Source organism: Lepidochelys kempii, chromosome 3 (genome assembly GCF_965140285.1).
Source record: "Lepidochelys kempii isolate rLepKem1 chromosome 3, rLepKem1.hap1, whole genome shotgun sequence".
NCBI classification, from domain to species: Eukaryota; Metazoa; Chordata; order Testudines; family Cheloniidae; genus Lepidochelys; species Lepidochelys kempii.
Window position 1 is genome coordinate 122,072,299 of NC_136382.1, and position 25,493 is coordinate 122,097,791.

Here is a 25,493-nt window from a genome sequence, read left to right on the forward strand (position 1 = left end):
GAACACAAACTTGACAGCAAGTTCTCTTGTAACTATCCCCATTTTATTAACATACACTCTAGGTACAATACTGGGAAGAAGTGTAAGATGAACAATTAAACAGTAACATAAATAAAAGCCAGACTAATTCTCAAGTGCTCCAGAACGAACGGCATCTTCGTAACACCCGCCTCTATCATCTTTGCTTTCAGGATGCAACTTAATAAGATCATCAATTCGTAGAATAGTAATTGCAGCTTCTGTTGCAAATTTCAAGCTCTTTACTTTGACTACAGTAGGCTCAAACACACCAGCTTGTTTGTTATCACGAGGTTTCCCATTGATTAAATCAAGACCAATCCTGCAAACAAGAAATGGATTAGACAAGTCTAATTTGTTGGGTAGCACATAGGTGCTAGGCACTATGGTAATACACATAATTTGGCTGAAGTTAGAACATAAACTTCTGAGGATTACCAGTATGCTTATCTGAAGGAAAATAAAAAAAAAAGTTTCCCAGAGCAAGCTCAGAGTTCCTAAATTATGATCAAGAGGAGCAGCTAAAGTACACAACAGGAGAAAAACAGAAATGCAGAGAAAAGTAAATTTACACTATATTTTGTAACAGAACTTCTCCACAAGCAGTCAATATTTACAAAACTCCTAAGACAGCCCTGCATTTAAATGTAACCCCCTTTCACTTCTATTAATGGATACTTGCCATTTCAGATTTTTGCGTTCTGGGTTCACTTGAGCTTCATTGTGAAATGCTCTCAGCTTCGCAACAAGATCTGTGGCATCCTGGGCAGCATTTACTGCCAAGGTATTTGGAATAATTAAGAGAGACCGTGCAAATTCTGCAATAGCAAGCTGTTCACGTGATCCCTAAATGAGAGGGAGGAAGAGTTATTTACTTTGAAACCCATCAAGCCAATTCATGCAATACAAGAGGAAAAATGTAGCCATAATTTTAGACCGCAGGTAGACACTTACAATCTATATTGATTATGAACAATACAGGGGGAAAATAGATGTAGGGAGAGGAAGAACTGTTCTGTTCCCAGCTCAAGGTTATTTCTTAATTGTTTTGAAAACTGAAGTTAATATTTTGGTGTATTAAAACAGATGCTCCCAAGATCTGGCAGAACAAAGCTCAAAGCACTTAAAAGTCAAGTTCTGCATTATAACCACCACAGCAAGAAGTTTTAGTGTTATGCAATGAAACACTGTTATTTTGTGAACTGCACTTACCATGCTGGTTGCATAATTTTCAAGATATATTGAAAGTGCTGCCTCTACAGCACCACCACCTGGTACCACAGACTTGGACTCCAATACTCTTTTAACTACACAAAGAGCATCGTGTAAGGATCTCTCCATTTCATCACACATGAAGTCATTGGCTCCTCGTAAAATAATTGATGCAGAAGTACGAGCCTTGGTACTGTCCAAAAAATGAGGAAAAGTGAGTTAACTTCACGCCGATCAGAAAAACTCTTCTGGAGAAAGAGCTTTGATACTTTACTATCTCATTGCTACAGCTAAATTCCTCAAACATTTAATCCTAAAGGGGTTATATTATCTCTTGTGACATCTGTGGGTAACCCTTCAGTTCACACTAACCCCTCTCAGACAATCCCAGATATTCTGTGCTGGCTAATGCATTTTAATTTGCTCACCCTATCAGAAAATTCTTTACTCCTCAGCAAGAAAGGCAAGGCATTTCCACACAATGGGAGTGAGATAAAAATTACCATTAATGGAAACGTATCCATTTTAAACACACATTTATTGCCACTAGAGATTTTAGATAGCACGTTTGTTTTTTCCAGCCTCTCAATTCCTCTGCTAGATTCCCCTCAGTACCATTGCTGGATTTCTTTATTCAACGTACAAACTTAGTGCCTGTAACTGCCATCAGTACAGCAACAGGTAGTCAGGCAGCTGCAGAAAGTGATATGGTTAGAGGTATCAACTCAACATCTTGGAGAATGTCTTTTAGTCTCATGAAACTGAAACCAGGGGATCACACCAGAAAACATGGGAAACCGATTAAGTGTGTCAACATATTTTATGATGAGGCAGAAACAAGTTTGCATTCATATCATCACCATGGCATACCAAAATCATAAAAGGGAAAAGGAAAAATGCACTGAGTTAAGAATTGCTGTTCTTGATAGTCACGTGACAATTTAATATGAATTCCTGCCATTAAATGGGTTTAAATCAGCATCAAAAAGGTTATACAGAGCTAGTTTTAATCAAACTTCAGTATACAGCATTTTCAAATCTAGGTAGTGTCACAGAAGACATAACCACACCTCTGTCACTATAATCACTAGTGAAGCTGATCATCATACAGTTACACCGTTCCGATTGGATTTTCTCTATACTTTCACACATCAATGTTTAGAAAAGTAATTTCTATAGTTATAGATAAGCTATTTAAACAAAAGACATTCTTTATGTCAACTACACAACAACAGGACAGGCTTACAGCTTGTAACTGGTATGATTGAGAAGGATGTCTGGCCCTAGCAATAATGGTGAAACATTGGTTGTTTCATCACAAATTTACAATGGCCTTACTATACTCTATCCCACGCGTATAACTGCTCATAGCATTGAGATTGCATAGCAGTAAATAAATGGGAAGTTTATCTAAAGATTTAGCAAAACATGTTTCCAAGGCATGATGAACTCTAGAACCCTAGAAAAGTCCTTACTTTTTTATTAAAATCAGTTCATCATCACAAATTCTCTCTTGCACCACCTCTTCTGCCTGTCCCAGCATTGATGCCTCAAAGCTTTCTTCACCTTCCAGATTAGCCAGAGTGGAACAAATGATTGCTTTAAAATAAAAACAAAACAAAATTGTGAAATCAGTGTGGACAACACCAACTCATTGTTATTTATCAAACTCACAGAACAAATGGTTTTAGGTTTACAGGGCAAACAGAATGGTAGTATTCATCAGTATTCCTTAACATTAAACATAAATGCAAGATTGAACATTTCTATTTCCCTGCAGTGCTGGCTGGATTAAGTAGTCCTATAGGCCCTACCTTACTTTTAAATCCGTTTCTGTATTTTATAGTCCCCCTTAGTCTCTCTGGGTTCATTTTTACTTGATCTTTACAGCACCTGTTCTGTATTAATTGAAGTTTTCACATTGCTGCTAAAAACAAATTACACACTTTGTTCTGCACGGTTCTAAGAAGACTTGAACTATCAAAATCTCTTTTAGATGATCTTTATAAAATGCATTTTGGGATTGAATAATTTTATACTATAGACTCTGAATTTTAAGAAAAAAATTTCAATTACTACAGGAAGTTGGAGATTAGATTAACCAGACTTCCATAATCCCCATTTCTAGATAAAATATAGTCTGGTTGTGTGCCCTGGCATAACAGAGCCTTCCCTGTGTCAGTGAACATCTCCCCTCACTGTACATTTTCTGCAGTCACAATTTTTCAGTGGCTCCTCTTTACTTAGTGAGGTGCTCCCTGTCAGGGCATTGTAGCATCTGAATGTTTTCTATTCCAAGCATACTTCCTTATCACTCTATATGTGGATCAGCCCAATAATACTCAGGGAACTGACCAACTACTGCTTAATAACAGCTTTGGAAACACTATATAGAACTAAAAACATATACTACGACCAAAATCACAATATATACATACCTCCTGCTGCTTTAGCAATGCGTTTAAGGTCCTTTTTTAAAACTCTGCGTACTGCCATAGCACCAGCATCCACAAAATATTTCAGACACATATCATCAATGCTACCAGTGGTTAGAACAACGTTGGCACCTGTGGCCAGAATCTTCTGAATCCTCTCTTTAGTGATATCGGACTCTCTGCAAAAGATAATGGGCACGTGTTTACTTATAACCAAAAATTATGAAAGTGGGATTAAAAATCATCAACTGAATGGCTAAACCATACACAAACATCTGAATAATTACCAGCAGTGCAAAGCTAAGATCTCCAGGGAGAAAAGGAACCATCACATGAATATGTGTCAGGGTGGATAAAAAATTAAATACAAAAAATATTTCTATTTTTAAAATTAAGCCTATTTGAAATGAGATTTGAAATTACAATAATCTACGTTAAGACCTACATTTACTATAATTTAAATTAAATAAAAAGTATTAAGGAATGTTGCTGCCTAAGTTTCAAAGAAAGTCTAACCACTGAACTCGTGGAAAACACTGGCTACACACTAGAGTTTGAAGTGCTGAATGAGTTTTTGACAGCAGTAACCCCTTCCATAGACTCAGAGAGAATATTTTATCCATTTGAGTTTTTTCAATAACTAGTACATTAAAAAGTTAAGAAAATGATTGGAAGTTGAAAAAGCATGAAGTCTTGTTTCCTCTCACAATCTAGGAATAAAACTGTGTTCAAGAGGATGAGATCTACTCATTCTAAAATACCAACGGACTTGGTGGGCAGAAATAATCAGTTCAATTCATTAACTTCCTTTGTTTAATAAATCAGTTTTAAATTCAAAACATGTTTTGATCTTTTTTTTATGAATAAAAAAGACTTTACAATTCTGTTTGTGCATTTTAATTGAATTTCAGTTTCCATCCAAATGCACCGACACAAATTACAAGTAAAAATAAAGTCTTAAATGCATCATGCACCATTTTCTGATATATTAAAATTAAAAAATTAAGAATCTGAATTAATGTAGGTGTAAGATAGATAATTGCTTAGGCATAGACTCAGTGTACCCACCTGGTTAGCAAAAATTGCTAAACACAGTGTACAGGCTATATTCTAATAGCCATCAACCAATAAGAATCAAATCTTTCTTTAGGAAAATGAAAAGTACAAACATAAAACAATGTAAATCAATTATTTAAATCAAAGTTTTCTGCTTGCTGATATAAATCAATCCAATCTTTGGTTCTAAATAATGTAACTTTTTTGCTTCATAATTCAATTAGGGCTGTCGATCACAGTTAACTTGGGATTAACTCAAAAAATAAAACAGGATTAATCGCACTTGTAACAATAGAATACCAATTGAAACTTAAATATTTTTGGATGTTTTTCTATATTTTCAATATTGATTTCAATTACAACACAGAATACAGAGTGCACAGTTCTCACTTTATATTATTTTTGTTTACATATATATGCACTGTAAAAATGATAAACAAAAGACAGTATTTTTCAATTCACCTCATACAAGTACTGAAGTGCAATCTCTTTATTGTGAAAGTAACTTACAAATGCAGATTGTTTTGGTCACATAACTGCACTCAAAAACAAAAAACCTGTAAAATTTCAGAGTCTACAAGTCACTCAGTCCTACTTCTTATTCTGCCAATTGTTAAGACAAACAAGTTTGTTTACATTGATGGGCGATATGGCTGCCTGCTTCTTGTTTACAATGTCACCTGAAAGCGAGAACAGGCATTCACATGGCACTTTTGTAGCCAGCGTTGCAAAGTATTTACATGCCAGATATGCTAAACATTCGTATGCCCCTTCCATGCTTCGGCCACCATTCCACAGGACATGCTTCCATGCTGATGATGCTCATTTAAAAAATAATGTATCAATTAAATCTGTGGCTGTACTCCTTGGGGGAGAATTGTATGTCTCCTCCTCTGTTTTACTGACATTCTGCATATATCTCATGTTATAGCAGTCTCGGATGATGACCCAGCACATGTTCGTTTCAAGAACACTTTTCACAGCAGGTTTGACAGAACGCCAAGAAGGTACCAATGTGAGATTTCTAAAAATAGCTACAGCACTCAACCCAAGGTTTAAGAATCTGAAGTGCTGTCAAGGTTCCTCCCCCACTCTGAACTCTAGGGTACAGATGTGGGGACCTGCATGAAAAACCTCCTAAGCTTATCTTTACCAGCTTAGGTCAAAACTTCCCCAAGGTACAAAATATTCCACCCGTTGTCCTTGGATTGGCCGCTACCACCACCAAACTAATACTGGTTACTGGGGAAGAGCTGTTTGGACGCGTCTTTCCCCCCAAAATACTTCCCAAAACCTTGCACCCCACTTCCTGGACAAGGTTTGGTAAAAAGCCTCACCAATTTGCCTAGGTGACTACAGACCCAGACCCTTGGATTTTAAGAACAATGAACAATCCTCCCAACACTTGCACCCCCCCTTTCCTGGGAAATGTTGGATAAAAAGCCTCACCAATTTGCATAGGTGACCACAGACCCAAACCCTTGGATCTCAGAACAATGAAAAAGCATTCAGTTTTCTTACAGGAAGACTTAATAAAAATAGAAGTAAATAGAAATGAAGAAATCCCCCCTGTAAAATCAGGATGGTAGATATCTTACAGGGTAATTAGATTCAAAAACATAGAGAACCCCTCTAGGCAAAACCTTAAGTTACAATAAAAGATACACAGACAGAAATAGTTATTCTATTCAGCACAATTCTTTTCTCAGCCATTTAAAGAAATCATAATCTAACACATACCTAGCTAGATTACTTACTAAAAGTTCTAAGACTCCATTCCTGGTCTATCCCCGGCAGAAACCAGCATATAGACAGACCCACAGACCCTTTGTTTCTCTCCCTCCTCCCAGCTTTTGAAAGTATCTTGTCTCCTCATTGGTCATTTTGGTCAGGTGCCAGCGAGGTTACCTTTAGCTTCTTAACCCTTTACAGGTGAGAGGAGCTTTCCCCTGGCCAGGAGGGATTTCAAAGGGGTTTACCCTTCCCTTTATATTTATGACAAGTGCCTTCCAAAATCTGAGAGGGACGAGGTGTGGAGCATGCTTTCAGAAGTCTTAGAAGAGCAACACTCTGATGCGGAAACTACAGAACCCAAACCACCAAAAAAGAAAATCAACCTTCTGCTAGTGGCATCTGACTCAGATGATGAAAATGAACGTGCATCAGTCTGCACTGCTTTGGATCATTATCAAGCAGAATCCATCATCAGCATGGAAGCATGTCCTCTGGAATGGCGACTGAAGCTTGAAGGGACATATGAATCTTTAGCGCATCTGGCACGTAAATATCTTGCAATGCCAGCTACAACAGTGCCATGCAAATGCCTGTTCTCACTTTCAGGTGACATTGTAAACAAGAAGCTGGCAGTATTATCTCCTGCAAATTGTAACCAACCTTGTTTGTCCGAGTGATTGGCTGACCAAGAAGTAGGATTGAGTGGACTTGTAGGCTCTAAAGTTTTACATTGTTTTGTTTTTGAATATAGTTTTTTTGGTATACAATTCTACATTTGTAAGTTCAACTTTCATGATAAAGAGATTGCACTACAGTACTTGTATGAGGTGAATTGAAAAATATGGTTTTTTACAGTGCAAATATTTGTAATAATATAAAGTGAGCACTGTACACTTTGTATTCTGTGTTGTAATTGAAATTAATATATTTGAAAATGTAGTAAACATCCAAAATATTTAAAATAAATGGTATTAGATTGCTTAACAGCGCGATTAATCACGATTTTTTTAATTGCTTGACAGCCCTAAATTCAATATAATTATACAGTTCAACTGAATACAGATTATCCAAATACATTTTAATCAATAGTTATGATCAATGTTTTCCACCAGTATTTTATATTAAGATGTGTTACTTACCTCTGTAGTTAATTTTGTTGTCTATTACACTCTTCAGAATACCCAGAAACCCAGTACATAATTAAAAAATACCAAAATTAGTTTGAAAATGTGCTACCTCTGTCTAATCTGGTCCAGTTTCTCCGGATCTGTGATCACCACCTGAACACCAAGCTTCATTTTTGTTTTCTGCAGACTGAAGTCAAGACAGGCAATCTTTGCATTAACTATCCTCTTGGTCATACCTATATAAAAATGGCATTTTATTCAATGTTGTAACAAGTAAGTTTTAATTAAAAATGCTTAATAAAGCAAAAATAGTTGTGATGTATTTTACTTTTTAGATTTCTAATACACATACAATTACCCATCTAAGGCTGCTTTTTTTCCTGCAACTCTTTTCACAAACATACTTGGGAAAATGTTATGACAAGAACAACGAAAAGGGTAGTGAGACATTCTTCAATATGCAGACATAACCTTAGCTGCTTTCTTAATTTACCACTTCATACGAAGACACAGAGGAGCACCTTTCCATGACTCCTTGCTTGCCAGTTTGTGACATTGGTGAGCTACAAGTTCAAGATGTATTAGTACCACAGGTAATGAAACTGACCCTTTGGTATCCAGTGTAATCACTATGTAAATCTACAGAGAACTCGGATATATTTAGCAGGGACCTAGTACATTCCCAGTAAGGGATAATAAGAACATGTTGATTTTAACAGAGCTGAACATGTCAAAATACAGTAACCTAATTCTAGTGACAGTAGCCAATTTCCTTGCTTTTACACTGTCCACCTTTGAGGCCTTGCACTGCAGTCAACAATCCTCAGGCCAAGGAGGGCTGGATGGAACTCCTTTGGGAGACATTTATTGTTGCTCACTTATTTGCTAGATAAGCTGAGCAATACAATGAACCTCCCCTCCACTACCAAATGAACAGCAGCCTGTGCTGTATTCCAGATTGTGTCATTTAAATGCACGTTCCTTTAACACTGACAACTGAAGCCTCATGAGTTTTACCTGCCGGTGTGGTTTCTTGACACCTGCAGAGTGCTGCACAGTAACCGATGTAATAAACTAGACATTCCTGTCAAAGACTGCACAAATTTAGACTTCAAAAATAAGCTTTTAAAACCTTATGGGCAATAGAAATAGTTCCTCGAGTCTCTCTTAAACTGCAAGTTTTTAAACAGTCTACTGCGATGTATACATTCCAAACATAAGTATTGTACGTACCTGATAACCTGAGATCTATTAGGCACTGATTAAGCACCAGATAAGCGATTGGCTTATTTCCACCATTCAAGTGCAAGAAAGTGACAGTGAACAGACTAAACAATTAAAAATCTATATGATCGTAGATCTCATTTAAAAAATCCTTATTGAGACAAGATTTCAAAGCCAAATATTGACTTCAGACATGAATGCAAGTTTCACTGAAGTCCTTAATAGCTGCCCATGAATTTGTACCTATGCGTCTGCTATTTTTCTAGAGATGGGTAGTTAGAAACTAGTACATTATTTATTGGATTTAAATTGCTAGAGTAATTTTACAAAGTTTCAGAAAAACACAACCTTCAACTGGGGAACCAGGACAGTGTTTCAATGACACAAATATTTAACATGTAATTGTAAGACCATGTAAAATGGGAATTATCATCCACATGATGTCACAACTGAAGTACAATGTAGCATAGTAAAGCAACCACCATAATTTTTCTTTTTGGTTTTATACAGTGGTGCCTCACTGCAATACCCGAGTTCCTTTCAGAACATCAACAGCAGCAAAGCCTGTGGACTTCACAGAGTCTGTGACTTCTCACTTTTGGGGCAAAAAACCCACTGGTTAGTGTAGGGTTTGGTTTTATTTAAGAATGTTTTCATTTACTTTGTTGTTTCAAGGGTTGTTTTTAATTTTTCTGAACGAACAATAGCTTATTAGCCAATTCTTCACATCACTAGAAACATCCACATAAGAGCATATTCATAAACAAACTTCAGTCATTCTGCTCACTGAAGGCTTATAAAACAAAATCTGAGCTTACCTTGTGAGCCCACCACACAGTTCAGTGCATAGCCGTTTACAAGAATACTCTCTTTCTGGCTACGGCCATGTGCCTTCAAAACGTTAATGGAACTGATTGGATATTTGGCTTGACCCTTTTGATCTGTGAATTTAACTGCAAGCACAGCATCCACCACCATGTTGGCAAAGAAGTCACCATCACTAGAATACCGTTAAGGCTAAAATGAGCTAAACAGAGACAACTAGCATAATATAAATTCATTTTAATCCTAAAAACAGCATTTATAGGCTGCTTTATATTAACATGCCTTTAAAATAATCCTTGAAGCACCTATGAGGTAAAATAATTATTAATCTCATTTTACAGATAGAAGGAACTAGGACAGAGTTTAAATGTTTTGTCCAAATATCAAATTATTTCATGTTTTCACAATCACAACATTTTGCTACTGTTTACACAAGTACGCGCACGCACACACACACAGCCTATTTTTGCCCACTTTATCCCAGTCACATCAGAATCCTGAATTAGTGAACAGTTTTTCAAAGGAAACAAATGGATGCCATAAACAAGTAACGATCACTGAACTACAGTGGGAAGACAGAATGCAAGAAGGAATGTTGCCTGGAATAATGGAGACACTCTTGGGATTAGTGTGGCTGATCGTCTGCTTGGATGCTTTTAATTTTTTTCCTCCATTAATGCAAAATATAAGTTATATGTTGGCTAGGGTGGAACGTGAACTGAGTCAGAGTGGGTTCCACAGGGGCAAAACACCTGGGCAGCCCCAGGAAGGAGAAAAGGGTTATGTAGTAAGTGGCAGAAAGAGCATTTTTTTAGCCATTATACTAAAAAAAGAACAGGCAAACTAACCAGAGTATTGTTTTTAAAGAAACATAAAAGATTGGTAAAAACAAGAAAAAATATAGGCAAGGGGCACAGCACATCATTGTGTTTTCTACAACTATTAGGGGGATCAAAACAGCTGTTTAGATTAGAACAGCTCCTTCAAGCCTCTGGGTATGGCAGCTTCTGTCAGAGAAAACAGCTACAATTTCAGCATCTAAGGGGGTGGTCAATTGTAGCTTGTGTTTAAGGATTAAGGGTTTAAACAAAATGTGATACCAAAAGAGGAAAATGGTTTGTAAGTGTGAGATTTAAAAACTTGTTGCAATTGTCCTTTAAACGAGCAGGGTTTGGTTTAGTAAACCAGAATACACCTTTTATGCCAAGTTGATACCAAGAACAAGTTTTCACAATGGAGTTATAACTCTTAAAAGAAGGGTTTAGAATGAAAAAGGATAAGAACTAAGAACTGCTGCCATGGGCTTTACAGTGGATACTCAAGCTCTCCACAATAATATCCCCTATTTTTGTAAAATTAAGATTCCAATTTATTATTACCAAGTCAAAGGATACATTCCTATGATTTTGGAGGACATTGATGTTTTAGCTGAATTAATAAGACACTCCCGGCCAAGTTCATCTGTGTTAATAATAAGATTTTCATTGATGTAGCGAACTGCCTCCCTGTTGAATAAAAACCAACATTTCAAGAACAATTTCTCTCTACTCCTTGTAAGGAACATTTCCTACTGTCGGGACATGCAGACTAAATGCAGAGTTAGAACCAAGTTGACAAACCACCACAAGTCTTCTCAAGAAAAATATCCTGTATTGTCGACAATAATGAATACAGGATTAAGGTAAAATAAGTGTTCACTGGATATAATGAAACACAAGAGTTGCAAAATAATCTATTTCAGCAGAAATATTTGTATCTTACTTGCAAGCAAGACGATAGCCACCAATAACAGAGGTGGGATGAATTTTCTGCTTGACCAATTCATCTGCATTTTTTAGAAGTTCAGCAGCAATAATTACCTGTTTGAAAAGAGGAAAGAGAGTCACTGAGAAAATGGGCAAGTCTTAATATAAGCAGTAGCTCTTGCTCCAACGAACAAATAAGTGACAAATATGAAAAGTTTCCCATCATTTAGATTCATTAATGAGCAAAACAATTCTAATTCTAACTTTCCATTTCACTAGTTAACTCTGAACTGATTTTGGGGCTCTACTGATATGAGTTGTCTGGAATCAGCTGATTCTAGTCCATCCATCAGTCCACCTATGTTTTAATTTTTTCTCAGGGGTTGAGAATTAAGAACTTCTTCAACCCAGAAGCTACTCTCAAATATAACTTCAGGAAGGGAAGGAATGATCATTCTCAAATTGCAGGCACTAAGTAAAGAATAACCCTCTTCCAGAATGCAAGCATGCATAGAGATGCTAGGTTTTTTTACAGTGGTCTCCCTCATTACTCCGGTTCCAGGAACTGTTTCAAAGCAATTTTCATAGTTTGCACTGGGCAGATGCATTTGAAATCTGTCGTCACATGACGAAATGGTCCAGATTTAATCCCTACAGTGCCAGCATTTATAAAGATATGCCAAAAGCTACATTTGTTAATGACTTTCAACACGTCTGCCTGTAAAACTTTCTACATACCACTGAGGTGGTCCCATCTCCAACTTCTTTGTCTTGAAGTTCTGCCAGCTCACATAGAACTTTTGCAGCAGGATGTTCTACCTCCAACAGCTTCAGAATGGTTGCACCATCATTAGTAATGGTCACATCCTAGTTTTCAAAAAATAGCAAATAAAAGATTGATATTCATGCTAATTTATTTTTAAACTTTATGAAACTGTAATATATGAGAAGACATTTTAATGAGAATAGTGGGGAAGAACTATGCTTCATGTAACATTGTGTACATTGACCATTTACCTTAAGAGTTTACTTTGTCTTTTTAAGTCAACTCTTCAATACTATATCTATACACATGTAACTACACACAACTAATCCCAGTGAACCATGTGTTGCAGGATGGGAACCTTGGTGCACAAGAATTTGCATGAGCTTTTAGATGGTAGAATTCTTCATGTTGTATAAATAAGAACTAAGGAAGATTTCTTAAATGTAGCTAGAATATCTTTGTCTATTTTTAATAAAGCATTTTAAATACAGTTACTTACAAATCTCAGTTTAGGATAATGTGCAATATTACGACCTTTTATTAACTACACAGTTACCACTCAATGACATAATGCTATCTCACTTTGGCTTTCAGGATAGCACAGCAGAAAGACAGAAATCAGATTCTCACCTGGTCTAAATATTTGAAAATGAGATGTGATTCTATCTTATTAGAAACATTAGCCAATGCAAATTATGTACAACAGCACCTAATTCTAATACGTGTAAAACAATTTAAAGACAACAACATGCATGTCAACAACCACAAAAATAAGTTTAGAATAGAACACAGAATGAATAAATCAAAACAATGTTAGTACAAGTATCCATGTGAGAAAAAAACGTTTATTGAAATTCAAACGTACTTGTATATGAGCAAGTGTTAATTGTGTTATAAAATAAGGGAGCACATCATGGAGGAAGTAACAGTTAACTATAGTTTACAATTAAGGCTTTCTTCAAAAAAATAAACTAAAGACAAATAGAGATTTAAATATTTAAAAAGTTAACCGTTTAAACAATTAAAATTATACTGCTTAATAAGTTACCTGATTAAAGGGAGATGGGCTGGGGGTTAACGGTTAAAGGTGGGTTAACAGGAAGACTAATGCTTACCGTTTAATATTTTACATCCCTAATGACAAAATGGAAAAAAGTCAAACTACCAAATGTATATTAGAGCCATGGAGCACATTTTAGATGGAAACACTTTACAAAAACAGACATGCCTTCAGCTGAAACAGAACAGGTGCCAGCTCTAATTTACAGTGTAAGTTTGTTACTATGCAAGCCCTTTTCTTCAAAGTCAAATGAAAGACGTGCTTACTTACACCAATATCATCCACTAACATTTTATCCAAACCAACTGGACCAAGAGAACTCTTCACAATGTTAGCAATAGAAGCTGCAGCCATAACTGTATAAATCAAGCAAAATAAAAATCAATAATTCTTTCTTCGCAAATATCTATTTTAAGAGCAGTATATTTTTGTGTCAGCAGATTCTCAATTTCAGCAACCTGAAATAAAATGACTCCTTATTTAGACTCCAATCCTGCAAAAAATTTGCCAATCTGACCAGGAAAATGGGGAAAAAGGGTGGTTGTGTAAGGGTCCATGACGATACTTGATTGCAAGATTGGGATCTTGGATACTACGAAATAGTGATGTCATGACTGGAATCTATGTATGGTGGCCAATCTAGAACTACTTTTAACAACCCAAAGGTGTAAGCAGATCAGAAAGTTTAGTTAGACGCGATCAGGTTTATTTTTTCATGCTTGAGGATCTCCTCTCTGCTAACCCCAGTTGCTTTTGTTTGCTTGTAACATTTAAGCTGAACCCCCAAGAAAGCTATTTTATTTTGGGTGCTTAATTTTGAGAATTGCTCTTAAAATCTAGCAAAAGCCTAAATGTATTCCAAATGTATTTTGTCCTTTTTGTTTTTAATAAAATTTACTTTTTTTAAGAACAGGGTTGGATTACTGGTCTCTTAAGAGGTTTGTGCATGTTGTTTGATTAGCTGGTAGCCATAGCTAGTGTCCTTTGTTCCTTTCTCAGCTCTTCCCCGGAGCAGGGAGGGGAAGGGCTTGAGGGTACCCCACAGGGAGGGATTCCCAAGTGCTCTTTCCTGGGTTAAAAGGGTGGTTTTTTTGCATTTGGGTGATGGCAGCATTTACCACGCCAAGGTCAGAGAGAAGCTGTAACCTTATGAGTTTAATACAAGCCTGGATTGGCAAGTATTAACTTTTAGAATCCTTATGGGCCCCCACTTTCTGCACTCGGAGTGACAGAGTGGGGATTCAGCCTTGAAGGATGTTGTTTTGGATACTGAAATAGTAAAAAACTTTCTAAGTTAAAGAAATAAATTATGCACTTTGGTTTGTCATTCAGAATCTTTTCATTCTGTGTTCTGCCATTTCATATAGGAAAAAGATATCGTCAATCTTCTCCTTCAGACTTTGGCAGGGTTTTCTCTATCCCATAAGCATAGCCACTCAATCTGTAAATTGAAGGAGTGGTAGTCAAATGGGAAGGGTCCAGTTTAAATCTGATCTTTCCCTTAAAGCTTTAAATGTACCAAACTTGCTCATTTTTTCTTTCCAGAGATCAGCCCTTCGTAAAAAAAACATTTCCCAAATTTGCCCTTAATATCAGAGGCTTCCTTAGCCATAGGCTAAATAGGCAGCCATGTACCTCATCCCATTTAAAGACACTGCGAAAAAACTACTGGAACTACAGACTTTACTAAGATATGTACCACTTTTCCACATGATGCATAGAGCACCCACTCCAAAAACAGCTGGTTTCTGCTCATTGTGCAGGGCTCCTGTAATAACTTATCTGAAGCACTGAGACAGATGGCACAAAAAACCCTTTTGAGGACTAAAAGGTAACTCTGCAAATTCCAGACTCACCAACATTGCAAAGAGATAATTACGGCTGTGGCAAAGGCAGGCTGATGAGCTAGTGGAGTACTAGGGAGCTACATCTAAGCCTCTTTTTGTCACTTACCATGCTTGATTCTATCCCAAACTAGCCAATGACCAGATTCTCAAAGATATGGTAGTGAGACACCCCTCTCCCCCAAGAAAACCTTTGAGGGCCTGGGACCAAAGCTTTATACCAAGCTGTATTATTTTCACACAAAACTAGTCTATCTACCCCGTTGTTTAATTAACACATCTTGATTTTATACTAGCACTAAGGGCCACATCCTGGTATTTGCTTCTTAACTGTCAGTAACCGGATGGAGTTAAGAAAATGTCTCAAAACTATTTTTGATCCTCAGATAGATTAAAACAGGATCTGTGCTACAGAGGATGAGAAACTCAGTCTTCATGCTCTTAATTTGCATATGCAGGAAGCTTTAATGTTTGAAAGTCATTCATAATCTATATTCAAAAACACCAATATTTTGTAGGAAACACATACAAGAATGGTCTCATGTGGGCAAAAACTTAAGAGTACCAATATCAAGTTTCACCCATGTGTAGCCTTAATCTCCAGTGTAACAAGGGCCACTTTTCATAAATTCCACCCAACCGGGAAGCAAAGGCCCGCCGGGGGGGGGGGTTGATAAGACGGTCACTATTGTTCACAGGCACTTCAGACGACACAGTGACAGTGTAAACATTCACGGCACACGATTACCGATTTCTCGGCCATTTCCCCATAGCGAGCCGCAGTCCTGTCCCAGACGGGACCCACGCGGGATAAGTCACCCGCCGCTTCGCCCCAAGTCTCGCCTGCTGAAGGCATGTCAAAAATGGCGGCCGGGGCCATTCACGTAACAACGAGCTCGGGTTTGCCTAGCGCCCCAAAGGGAAGCGGGCTAGGAACAGCAGCAAGACACGAGCGGCCCCGCGCCCGGCTGCTCGGTGCGAACGCGGGCGCCCCCGCGCCGCAACCACCCAGGGGCCGCCGCGGGGAAAGCGGCCCTACGTAACGGGCCCGTGGACTGCCGCGAGCTGCTTCTCGGCAACCACCGCCCCGGGCCGAGCTCTGAGCGCGCCACGGGGCGGGCGGGGCCGGCCGCGCCTCGCGCTCCCTCCCAACGGGCTCCGGCACGTAACGATGGCTTCACAGGGACTGAGGCCGCGCCCCGTCCCGCAGACACAAGCGGGCTTGAGAGCCGGGGCCTCGCCCCTCCCCGAGCCCGGGTTCCTCTACTACAGGACACCCCGCCCCCCCTGCCGAGGGAGCACATGGCGGCGGCCGCTGAGGCAGGCGGCCAGGGCCCCGCTCCGCGCTCCCATTACCGTTCTGGCCGCGGATCGCCTCCCCGGAAATCCGCTCCCCAAACACAGCCAGCGACCCCATCTCCATCTTCCCCGCGCGCCGAGAGGAGAGACAGTGACACGCGCGCTGCTGCAGAAGAATGCGCCGGCGACGCCGCAAGGCTTGCTGGGAAACTGGCCCCTAACCGCGGTGCACGATGGGGAGAGGGCGGGGCAGAGAAAGGAACGGCGCTGACTCACGATGACGTTAACACTTCTGTCCAATCCAGCAGCCCGTTGCAATGCGGCCCAGAAGGTGCCTAGATTGAAGGTGGTGATTGGATTCTGGGGTTAGCAACGCCTCTGCTCTCTGAATGTCCCCCTGAGTCACGTTGCATGTTGGGAAAGGGGGCGGGGTTAGGAGCATTGGTTTTTTTCTCCTTCCAGGAGGTTGCAGGGCTGGCCTAGGAATTCCCAGCGCAGGGAGCGTCGCCTCAGAGGGGCGAAGCCGCTGCCGAGACGGCCCCTGCCCCGGCACGGCGCGAGCGAGCTTCAGCGCCTGTCTCCGGGCGGGGCCCAGCGCACCTCCACCCTCCTACGACACACACACGGGGCCGGCCCAGCAGGGCGCAGCCCCTGGGGGTTAGTGCTGGGTGCTCCGACGCTCCCAGTCCTGCGTGTTCCATTGGGCTTCGCCCGACGCCGAGGAAACAGGCCCGCAAACTAGCTCCGCGGCCTCCTGCAGCGGGTCCCGGACCGCGGGAACCCCGCTTCCGCCCGGGCCGCGCCGACAGCCAGCCCGTCCCAGGCCGGAGTCGTCCCTCCAATCCCCGCCCCTTCTCCAGCGCCGAGATCGCTGGAAACCGCAAATGTTCTCCCCAGGCTTGGGGGGGGTTAATTGCAGGAAGCTGCGGGGCTGCTTTAGTAGCCATAAACCTAGACGACGACGTCGTCTTGCATTTTGGCAGTAGGGCGTAGGGGTAATTCCCTAGAGCTTGGTGTGACCTTGGAGTTGAGTAGAGCAGAGCCAATATCTTCTTCAGAAGTAATCCAGTACAGTTTTCGCAGATTTTCAGTGTTTATAGTCTACAGCCCCATGAGACTGTTTTAGCTTGATAACTAATTGCAGAGTTAACCAAATGTACAGTGCTACCCAGCATTTCGGTCAACCTCAGAACACTGGTGTAACAGCTTTGGATTTCATCCGGGAAATATGATCTATTTTCCATGTTAGTGCAAAGTCTGGCCCCAAATCTCTTCTAGTTTGTGACCATCTACAAACCTAATGTGAGCAAAGGGCTTACCACCATTACCTTGTTTTTGTTGTCTATGAAATCAAGATCTTAGTAGTGACCATGGAAATATTTTAGGAATCGTTTGTGTTTGGGGAAAAACTAAAATCAGTATAGAACAGTGGTTTTCAACCTGTGGTACATGGATTCCTGGGGGTCTGCAGACTATATCTAAGATTTTAAAAAGGGTTTGCACCTCCATCTGAAATTTTGAGGGGTCTGTAAATGGAAAAAAAAGTTAAAACCACTGGTGGACCAAAAAGAAGTGATAGGGTAGTTAACTCTTGGAGGGAAAATACAAGCTCCTTTAATTTTTATTTTATGTTAGTACTATTAAAAATAACAACAACAAAAAGAGCCAGTTATCTCTGCTTAATCTAATCCCCTTTGAAATTCCTGAAAATGTTGGTGGAGTCACCTTGTCTTCCTTTTCTAATTTTGGCCTTAGTTGAGGTCTCACACACACAGAGCTGAGAAGGCATAATGTGCTTGGGTAAATCCCAGTTTGAATCAATCTGTTCTGAAATTTTATCTGATTGTAGACTTCAAAATAGCTTTTGATTCTATCAAAGGCCACATAGAATTTCTCATTGCCTAATTTTTAAATATAAAGTACTCAATCAAGAATAATGTTCTCTGTGGTGGAGCATCACTCCCTACTCTGTTAATCTACAGTAAGATTTTCTTGATCGGCACTATCACGCAGTCTTCCCCAAATATCTCTTGTATATATTTTAGATATTCCATCTGCTAAGGTAATTTCTATCTCCGTTTTTAAAGATAGGATAAGAAGATTTAAATGCTAGCCTGTAAGGCTAATGCTTGTGGAGTGTATAGCTGTAAACAGATTTCATGAAAAACGAGAAATAAAGAATTAGTGACAAGTATATACAAATCTGACTTAAATTTTTTTAAATGTAAATTTTAAAAAAATCAGAAATTAAAAGTAACTTTAAAATTGTATCTAACCAGCCTTTCAGCGAATTGACTCAATATGAGCCTCCTCCTAACTAGCAAGGAAGGGGAAATAAAAGACGCTCTTGATGACATCCCATCCTGTGCATAGATGGGATTCTTTAGTCTGCAGAAGAGAAGAATGAGGGGGGATTTGATAGCTGCTTTCAACTACCTGAAAGAGGGTTCCAAAGAGGATGGATCTAGACTGTTCTCAGTGGTTGCTGATGACAGAACAAGGAGTAATGGTCTCAAGTTGCAGTGACGGAGGGTTAGGTTGGATATTAGGAAAAACTTTACTAGGAGGGTGGTGAAACACTGGAATGCGTTATCTAAGGAGGTGGTGGAATCTCCTTCCTTTGAAGTTTTTAAGGTCAGGCTTGACAAAGCCCTGGCTGGGATGATTTAGTTGGGGATTGGTCCTGCTTTGAGCAGGGGGTTGGACTAGATGACCTCCTGAGGTCCCTTCCAACCCTGATATTCTATAATTCTATGGTTCCTTACTGGAGAAATGGCAGGGATTCAGGAAATTTCACTTACTCCCCTTTTCCTAGAGCAATGGTCAACAACTGGTTGATCTCTGGTGGAAAAGCAGGGCTGTGGCTAAGGCAGGCTTCCTGCCAGCCCTGGCCCCATGCTGCTCCCAGAAGTGGCCAGGGGGGTCTCCCTCCATGCACTGCTCCTGCCTAAAAGCACCGTCCCCGCAGCTCCCATTGGCCAGGAACAGGGAGCTGTGGCCAATGGGAGCTGCTGGGGTGGTGCTTGCAAAGAGGGGCAGCATGCAGAGCCAGGTCCTTTCCAGGAGCTATGTGGTGCCAGGGTAGGTGGGGAGCCTACCTTAGTAGCAGCCTCGCTGTGCCACGGACCAGGAGCTGCTTGATGTCAGTGCTTCCTGGCAGGAGGCCGCACCCCCAGCCCTGAGCCCCCTCCCAGAGCCAGCACCCCATACTCCTTCCTGCACCCCAGTCCTGTCATGGAACCAGCACCCCAAGCCTGCTCCTGCAGCCCAACACATTGTCCCAGCCTGGAGCCCCCTCCTGCACCCAAACTCCCTCCCAGAGCTTGCTCCCTTCACCCCCTCGTACACCCTTGCCCCAGGCTCAGCCCAGAGCCCACTCCCACACTGCAAACCTTTAAGCCCACAGCCCCTCCTGAACCCCTCCCCCAACCTGGTGAAAGTGAGGGTGGGGGAGAACAAGTAACAGAGTGGGGGGCAGTCTCCGAGGGAGTGGGATGAAGTCTCAGGGTGGATCCTGGGTTGCCCTCAAATTCAAAACGGGATCTTTGGCGTAAAAAGGTCTGAGACCACTGATCCTATTGGGATTTACAAAAAGAACAGGAGGACTTGTGGCACCTTAGAGACTAACCAATTTATTTGAGCTTAAGCTTTCTGTAGCTCACGAAAGCTTATGCTCAAATAAATTGGTTAGTCTCTAAGGTGCCACAAGTACTCCTTTTCTTTTTGCAAATACAGACTAACATGGCTGCTACTCTGAAACCTATGGGGATTTAGTTTATTTCTGGCCCAGGTAATAAAGGTGTGATCCAGAGCAATACTAGGCAGGGCTTTGTCCTTTACCATCTGCCTCCACGAACCTGAGCGGAGAGAATGCAAAGGCTAAAGCCGATCCCATGACGGGAACGCTGTGCCGAGCAGGGGGGTTATTGGTTGCACAGCAAGGCGCCTGCCTCGTAGGCCCCGGGCCTGCTGTGCGCGGGAGCAGCCTGCGCCTCGCCGGAACTGACTGTCCCCTCTGTTAGCTCCGCCCCGCTCCGCGAGGGAGGCCGCCGTGGCGGCGCCTGGCCTGTGAGGGCGGAAGTTAGTTGTCTACTTCCGGAGTAGCCGAGCCGGTCGCTTCAGCAAAGATGGCGCGTCCTGGGCGGCCGTGAGCGCGGGGGACGTTTCACCGCGACTCCTGCCTGGTCGCGATGGCGCTGAGGACCCGGGGCCTGGTGTTGAGGGCCGCGGCCGGGAGACTCCAGGGAGCCGGAAAAGGTGATTTTTCCGCCGCTCCTCGCGATTGCCCTCATCCGCCCCTGGTTCCCCCGCGGTCCTCCGACCCGTGTCTTCACCCTGCCCGCGGGGGGCTGGCCATGGGCAGGCAGCGAAATAAAGTGTCGTCCGCACTCAACGCGCTAGTCCCGGTAACCCGCGCTGGGCCGCCAGACGGGCGGGAGGCCTCCCGGGGCGCCCCCTAGAGAGTGGGCGCGAGTCTTTTGTTCTTGGGACTGAGCCTCTTGCACTGCTCGTACCCCATGCTTAGCGAGCCTCCCAGCACGTTGGCAGGGAGGCTTTCACGGAAACAGGGGTGCTTTAGGAAGGGCTGTTGGTGGCAAGTTTTCCTCTGGGCCAGGGCGAGCCCAGTGCTCCAGGAAGGTATTGGCGGTACTCGGTTGCTGTAGATGTTGCCTTTGGTACCTAGGCATTTAGGGGAATGCAAGAATCACCATGCACAAACTAATTGTTCATCTAGTTACTGGTTGTGTTTCTGATGCTCTCCAGAACTAAGTGCCTCAGAAGAAGACGCAAGACACCCTGTAACTGGTCATAATAGTATAATTTGCCTACATGGCAAAGCTTTTCCTAGATTCTTACTGTGATATCTGAATGCCAAGGTCTTTCCCATATGTGGTTACTGAAGATGCCTGTGGCATATTTTTAGAAGAAGGAGTGTTAACACTGATAGTATTGACCTACCTAAATGCCTCTTGTATCCTTATTTGAATATTTGAACTTTTGGTTCCTGCCCAACATTGTTACACAGCTGTGCACTGTTAAACAGCTACTTCACCCCAGAGTGGCTTGAATATGAATGGATAATGGAGTGATCTGTGGACATAAACCTTACTGGACCCTTCAAAATGGAAGGCACTATTCATTATAAACAGTGATCAGTTTCTATTAGAAGTTTTTCTGCATCATGAAATTATCCAGAATTGGGCATTTGCAGTCTGCACATACAATTGTCCAGCTATAAGTCAGTATTGCAAATCAGGCTTCAGCTATGTTGGTAGAGATGTATAGGATGTCTTTATTCAGTTAGGCAGTCTCCTGTGCAATTACTTATTTTCATTAAGAATAACTTTGTAATCCTGAGAGAATCTTTCTGTCATTTATGCATTTGGGTTACAAGCATAGGCACAGAAAAATTGTCAACTCACCTTTGCAGACCATAAGTGGAAATGTGGTATGCCTTCTGCATTCAACTTACAACTCCGCACACATTTGGTGGAAAACTGTTCAATTCCACTAAGATTTTTACCCAAAATCTTCAGATCACTAGTTCTACATTTCAGGCTTTGTAGACTCAATCCATGTATTCTGTGTATATTCTAGTTCGTTCATTCTTTTCCTGATTTCCCCCAAGGGCTTCGTTTCATATCTGCTGTAGCCAGCTTCAGAACCACTGAGGGTGAAGTAGACACGAAGGAAAATGAAGTTGTTGCCCCAGATTTCACCAACCGAAATCCTCGTAACTTGGAGCTGCTGGCACTAGCAAGAAAGGAACGGGGCTGGGAAACAACATGGCCCAAGAGAGAGTATTGGCATAGGTGAGTCAGAAATCTGTTAACAATAGTGCAGGCTTAACAAAATACAACTAGAATGTAACCTTTAAGTTGTAACTCCCTCACTACAATATTTTTGTTTAGATTCAACTGAAGATTTCACTCCATTCAGAAAACAAGATACACCTTAAAGTGTGCTGAGCATCTGCCATCTGAAAATCGGGGCCCTTAAAGATGTTCAAGTTGGGCAACCAAAATCACTAATTACTCTTGAGACTACAGGCCACAGTGTTTTAGTGTACCAATAAACAGAAATAATAGCAAGTTAAAATTTTCTGCTGTTGATTCCAAATGAAATAAAAGAGTTGTAAATGAGTTTTTAATTCCAGGGAAATATCTTGTTTTCTGAATAGCCTGAAATCTTCAGTTGAATATAAATAAACATATTGTTGTGTGGGAATTATTGCTTTAAGGTTCCACTTATAAAAATCAGTGGGCAAAAAATACTTACAAATTAACTATTAATGAAAATAACAGTGAAAACAAAAAGAGAACTTGCAAACTTTTGAACAAGCAATAACTTTTGCAGCCTTAAAACATGTTTCAGAAGTTTTACTCAGGGTTCTAGTTACCTCTTCAGTGTCTTTTGCTTCTGTACTCTGGTATATCCAAAAAAAAAAAAAACGTTCAGAATCCTGGCACCCGATACCTCCTCTAATAGAGTCACTTAAATGAAAATATTTAGATAACAATTACTTTTAAAAATCCATGAGTCAGCATTAAGGTTATTGCAGTGCTTTTCTTTCTACTTTATAAGTGAGCAACATAAAATTTATGATGTCCTTAACTATTTTCCTTGTTTTTAAAATTTAGAAATGATTCCATAGTCACATATATTGTAACTTATCAACTTTTACTTTTTTCCTAAAAGTTTTGCTTTCAGAGTTGTAAACAAATAATCGTAGAAATGTAGGGCTGGCCTCAAGAGGTCATCAAGTCCAGTCCCCTGTGCAGAGGCAGCACCAAGTAAACCTGAATTATCCCTGACAGGTGTTTGTCTAAACTGTTCTTAAAAACTGCCAATGATGGGAATTCCACAACCTCCTTTGGAAGCCTATTCTAGAGTTTAGCTATCCTTATAGTTCAAAAGCTTTTTCTCCTATCTAACATGCATCTCCCTTGCTGCATAATACTGAAGCTGTCTTTCTTTCAGTGTGACACAATCTAAAATAACAATCACAGAATAATGAATCATTTCACTATTTAGCTTTCATGTTCCATGATATTTATTTTTCCCTCATCCAGACTACGGCTTGAGCGGACACAGCACTATGTGGAGGCCTATGTTGAGCATTGCAGTGGGAATGTCGTTGTGTCAGCCTCCACCCGTGAGTGGGCCATAAAGAGACATCTATACAGTCCCAAGGGAGTGGCGGCATGTGAAAATATTGGGCGTGTGGTGGCACAACGCTGTCTGGAAGCAGGAATCAACTTTGTGACCTTTAAAGCTGTTATCCCGTGGGAATATCGCTGTGACTCGGTAAGCGTCCATCTCCTTGCACTGGATTTCTTTACACAAATTTTACTGCTCTTGAACGCTAAAGTGATCTTTGGGTGGCTCAAAGAATGTACCTTAACCAAGAAAGACTACACAATCCCCTCTTCTTTCAGCTCAGAGCCATGTGGACATCCTACCAGAGCACCTTATCTCTGACAAGCAACACCTTCTGCTATTGCAGTTCAGGGGGCCTCCATGGCTTTGCATCTCAAAACTAATTTATAGGACTCCTATTATTCCAGTATAGCAGATTTAATTTGAGGTGGGATGATGGGGGGAATGAAAACTACTTTAAACCTTCATATTTTACAGCTGTTTCCCTTTAAAACCAGATCCAGCGATTCCAAAAAGCTGTGACAGATGGTGGTGTTGTCGTGGGTGAGCCTCGAAGAATCTATCAGTAAGATGAAGACTGTGGGCGAAATTTCTTATAACGGACTGTCAAACAACTGCTCTCATACAGGAGTGGGCAAAGAAGCAATTCAGGCCCAGAGCTGGAACAGTGTGGAACATAGCAATTTATTATACTAAATAAGTGATGCTGATTTTTTCTTTTTGTTGACTTCAACTCCAACTTGTTCAAAGATTTTATGGCCAGAAAAAAATCATTATGATGATCTAATCAGGCCACAATTTCACCCAGTAACTACTCCTTCAAGCCCATATCTTGCGGTTGAGCTAGATCAAGTCTAGATTTGTAGACATCCAGTCTTGATATAAACTTCAACTAATGGAGAATTTACCACATCTGTTGGTATATTTTTCAATGGTTAATTACAATCACTTTGTTTAAATAAAATTAAAAAAAAAAAAAAGTTGCACTTTATTTCTAATCTGAAGTTATGTAATTTCCAGCTGTTGGATGCCTTTAATCTAGCTGACATAGACCACTACTATTTGGAATCTTCTCCCCATGCAGGTACCTATGAGAACTGACTTGACATATAAGCAAAATATATTGCACTTCCCCAAATCAGTCTTGTAGCCCTTTTTAATCCTTTCCAATTCAACATGCTTTTTGATGTGTGGACACTAGAAGTAGAAAACATGTAATGATTTCCCCAGTGCTATATACAGAAGTAATACCATTTCCCTATTTTATATTACCTTCTTATGCATCCAAGAATCACATTAGTCCTGTTAGCCACAGCATCCTACTGGGAGCTCATGTTCAGTTGGTTATCTGTCATGATCCCTGAATCTTTTCTACAGTCACTGGATCACAGTCCACCATGCTGCAGGTATGACCTGCATTTTTCTTTTTCCTAGATATGACCTTGCATTTGGCTTCATTAAAACACATGTTCAAATGAGCCCAGTTTACCAAGTGACCCAAGTTGCTCTGTGTAACTGACCATTTACTACTTGATGCAAAAAACAGGTGAGCTGCAAACTTTAGCAGCACTAATTTTATATTTTTCAAATCATTAATAGATAATAGAATAGTACTGGCCCAAGAAAAGGTCCTGGTCAGATGCCACTACAATGTAGCCCCCTTTGGGCGATCATTCCTCACCTTTAGAAATTTATCAAGTGGCAGTTTTAAAATCCATGGAATACTGACTTTTTAAAATTGTTCACTATTAAATTAAACCCCTTACAGAAATGGAAATATAGCAGTTACCTTTAAAAAACAATCTTAGAAGCATTCATAGTATATGGTGACCTATGCTATCAACCTTTAATTCTTTACTGATTATTTTCTATATTAGTCTTTCTATGATTTTTGCCTGGGATCAATGGCAGACTCGCTGGCCTATAGTTACCTGGGTTGTCCCATTTACCTTTTTAAAATACTAGCATAACCTTAACTTTCTTCCAG

General features: G+C 40.7%; 2 protein-coding genes and 1 non-coding gene across 4 annotated transcripts; 1 reads left to right on the top strand and 2 right to left on the bottom strand.

Moving 5' to 3' along the window:
- Positions 1–21: 21 nt before the first annotated feature.
- On the bottom strand, positions 22–16,557 carry TCP1 (t-complex 1). The gene is made up of 12 exons (XM_073337827.2): positions 16,403–16,557; positions 13,473–13,558; positions 12,115–12,243; positions 11,393–11,490; positions 11,026–11,136; positions 9,625–9,806; positions 7,692–7,818; positions 3,669–3,844; positions 2,706–2,829; positions 1,231–1,423; positions 701–864; positions 22–340 (listed from the first exon to the last, which is right to left on the bottom strand). The coding sequence occupies exons 1-12, from the start codon at positions 16,467–16,469 to the stop codon at positions 124–126; spliced, it is 1,674 nt and encodes a 557-aa protein (XP_073193928.1). The 5' UTR covers positions 16,470–16,557; the 3' UTR covers positions 22–123.
- LOC140909843 (small nucleolar RNA SNORA29) lies at positions 14,543–14,677 on the bottom strand. The gene has a single exon (XR_012158379.1). It is a non-coding gene; the product is annotated as a small nucleolar RNA SNORA29 (small nucleolar RNA).
- A 3,489-nt stretch (positions 16,558–20,046) lies between the features above and the next one.
- MRPL18 (mitochondrial ribosomal protein L18) lies at positions 20,047–24,233 on the top strand. 2 transcript variants are annotated; one of them, XM_073337830.2, is made up of 4 exons: positions 20,047–20,602; positions 21,975–22,158; positions 23,419–23,653; positions 23,984–24,233. In XM_073337830.2, the coding sequence occupies exons 1-4, from the start codon at positions 20,536–20,538 to the stop codon at positions 24,026–24,028; spliced, it is 531 nt and encodes a 176-aa protein (XP_073193931.1). In that variant the 5' UTR covers positions 20,047–20,535; the 3' UTR covers positions 24,029–24,233. The 2 variants fall into 2 exon arrangements, with proteins under 2 accessions (XP_073193931.1, XP_073193930.2); XM_073337829.2 differs by having other exon boundaries at positions 20,053–20,602; positions 24,004–24,233.
- Positions 24,234–25,493: the final 1,260 nt, after the last annotated feature.

Coding starts and splice junctions, on each gene's coding strand:
- TCP1 (XM_073337827.2), bottom strand. CDS start 16,469: ATGGAGATGGGGTCGCTGGCTGTGTTTGGGGAGCGGATTTCCGGGGAG. Junction 11,491..12,114: donor GAGATGGGACCACCTCAGTG/GTATGTAGAAAG, acceptor CTTTTCAAACAG/GTAATTATTGCTGCTGAACT. Junction 9,807..11,025: donor TCCTCCAAAATCATAGGAAT/GTATCCTTTGAC, acceptor ACGGTATTCTAG/TGATGGTGACTTCTTTGCCA.
- MRPL18 (XM_073337829.2), top strand. CDS start 20,536: ATGGCGCTGAGGACCCGGGGCCTGGTGTTGAGGGCCGCGGCCGGGAGA. Junction 20,603..21,974: donor ACTCCAGGGAGCCGGAAAAG/GTGATTTTTCCG, acceptor ATTTCCCCCAAG/GGCTTCGTTTCATATCTGCT. Junction 23,654..24,003: donor GGGAATATCGCTGTGACTCG/GTAAGCGTCCAT, acceptor CTTTAAAACCAG/ATCCAGCGATTCCAAAAAGC.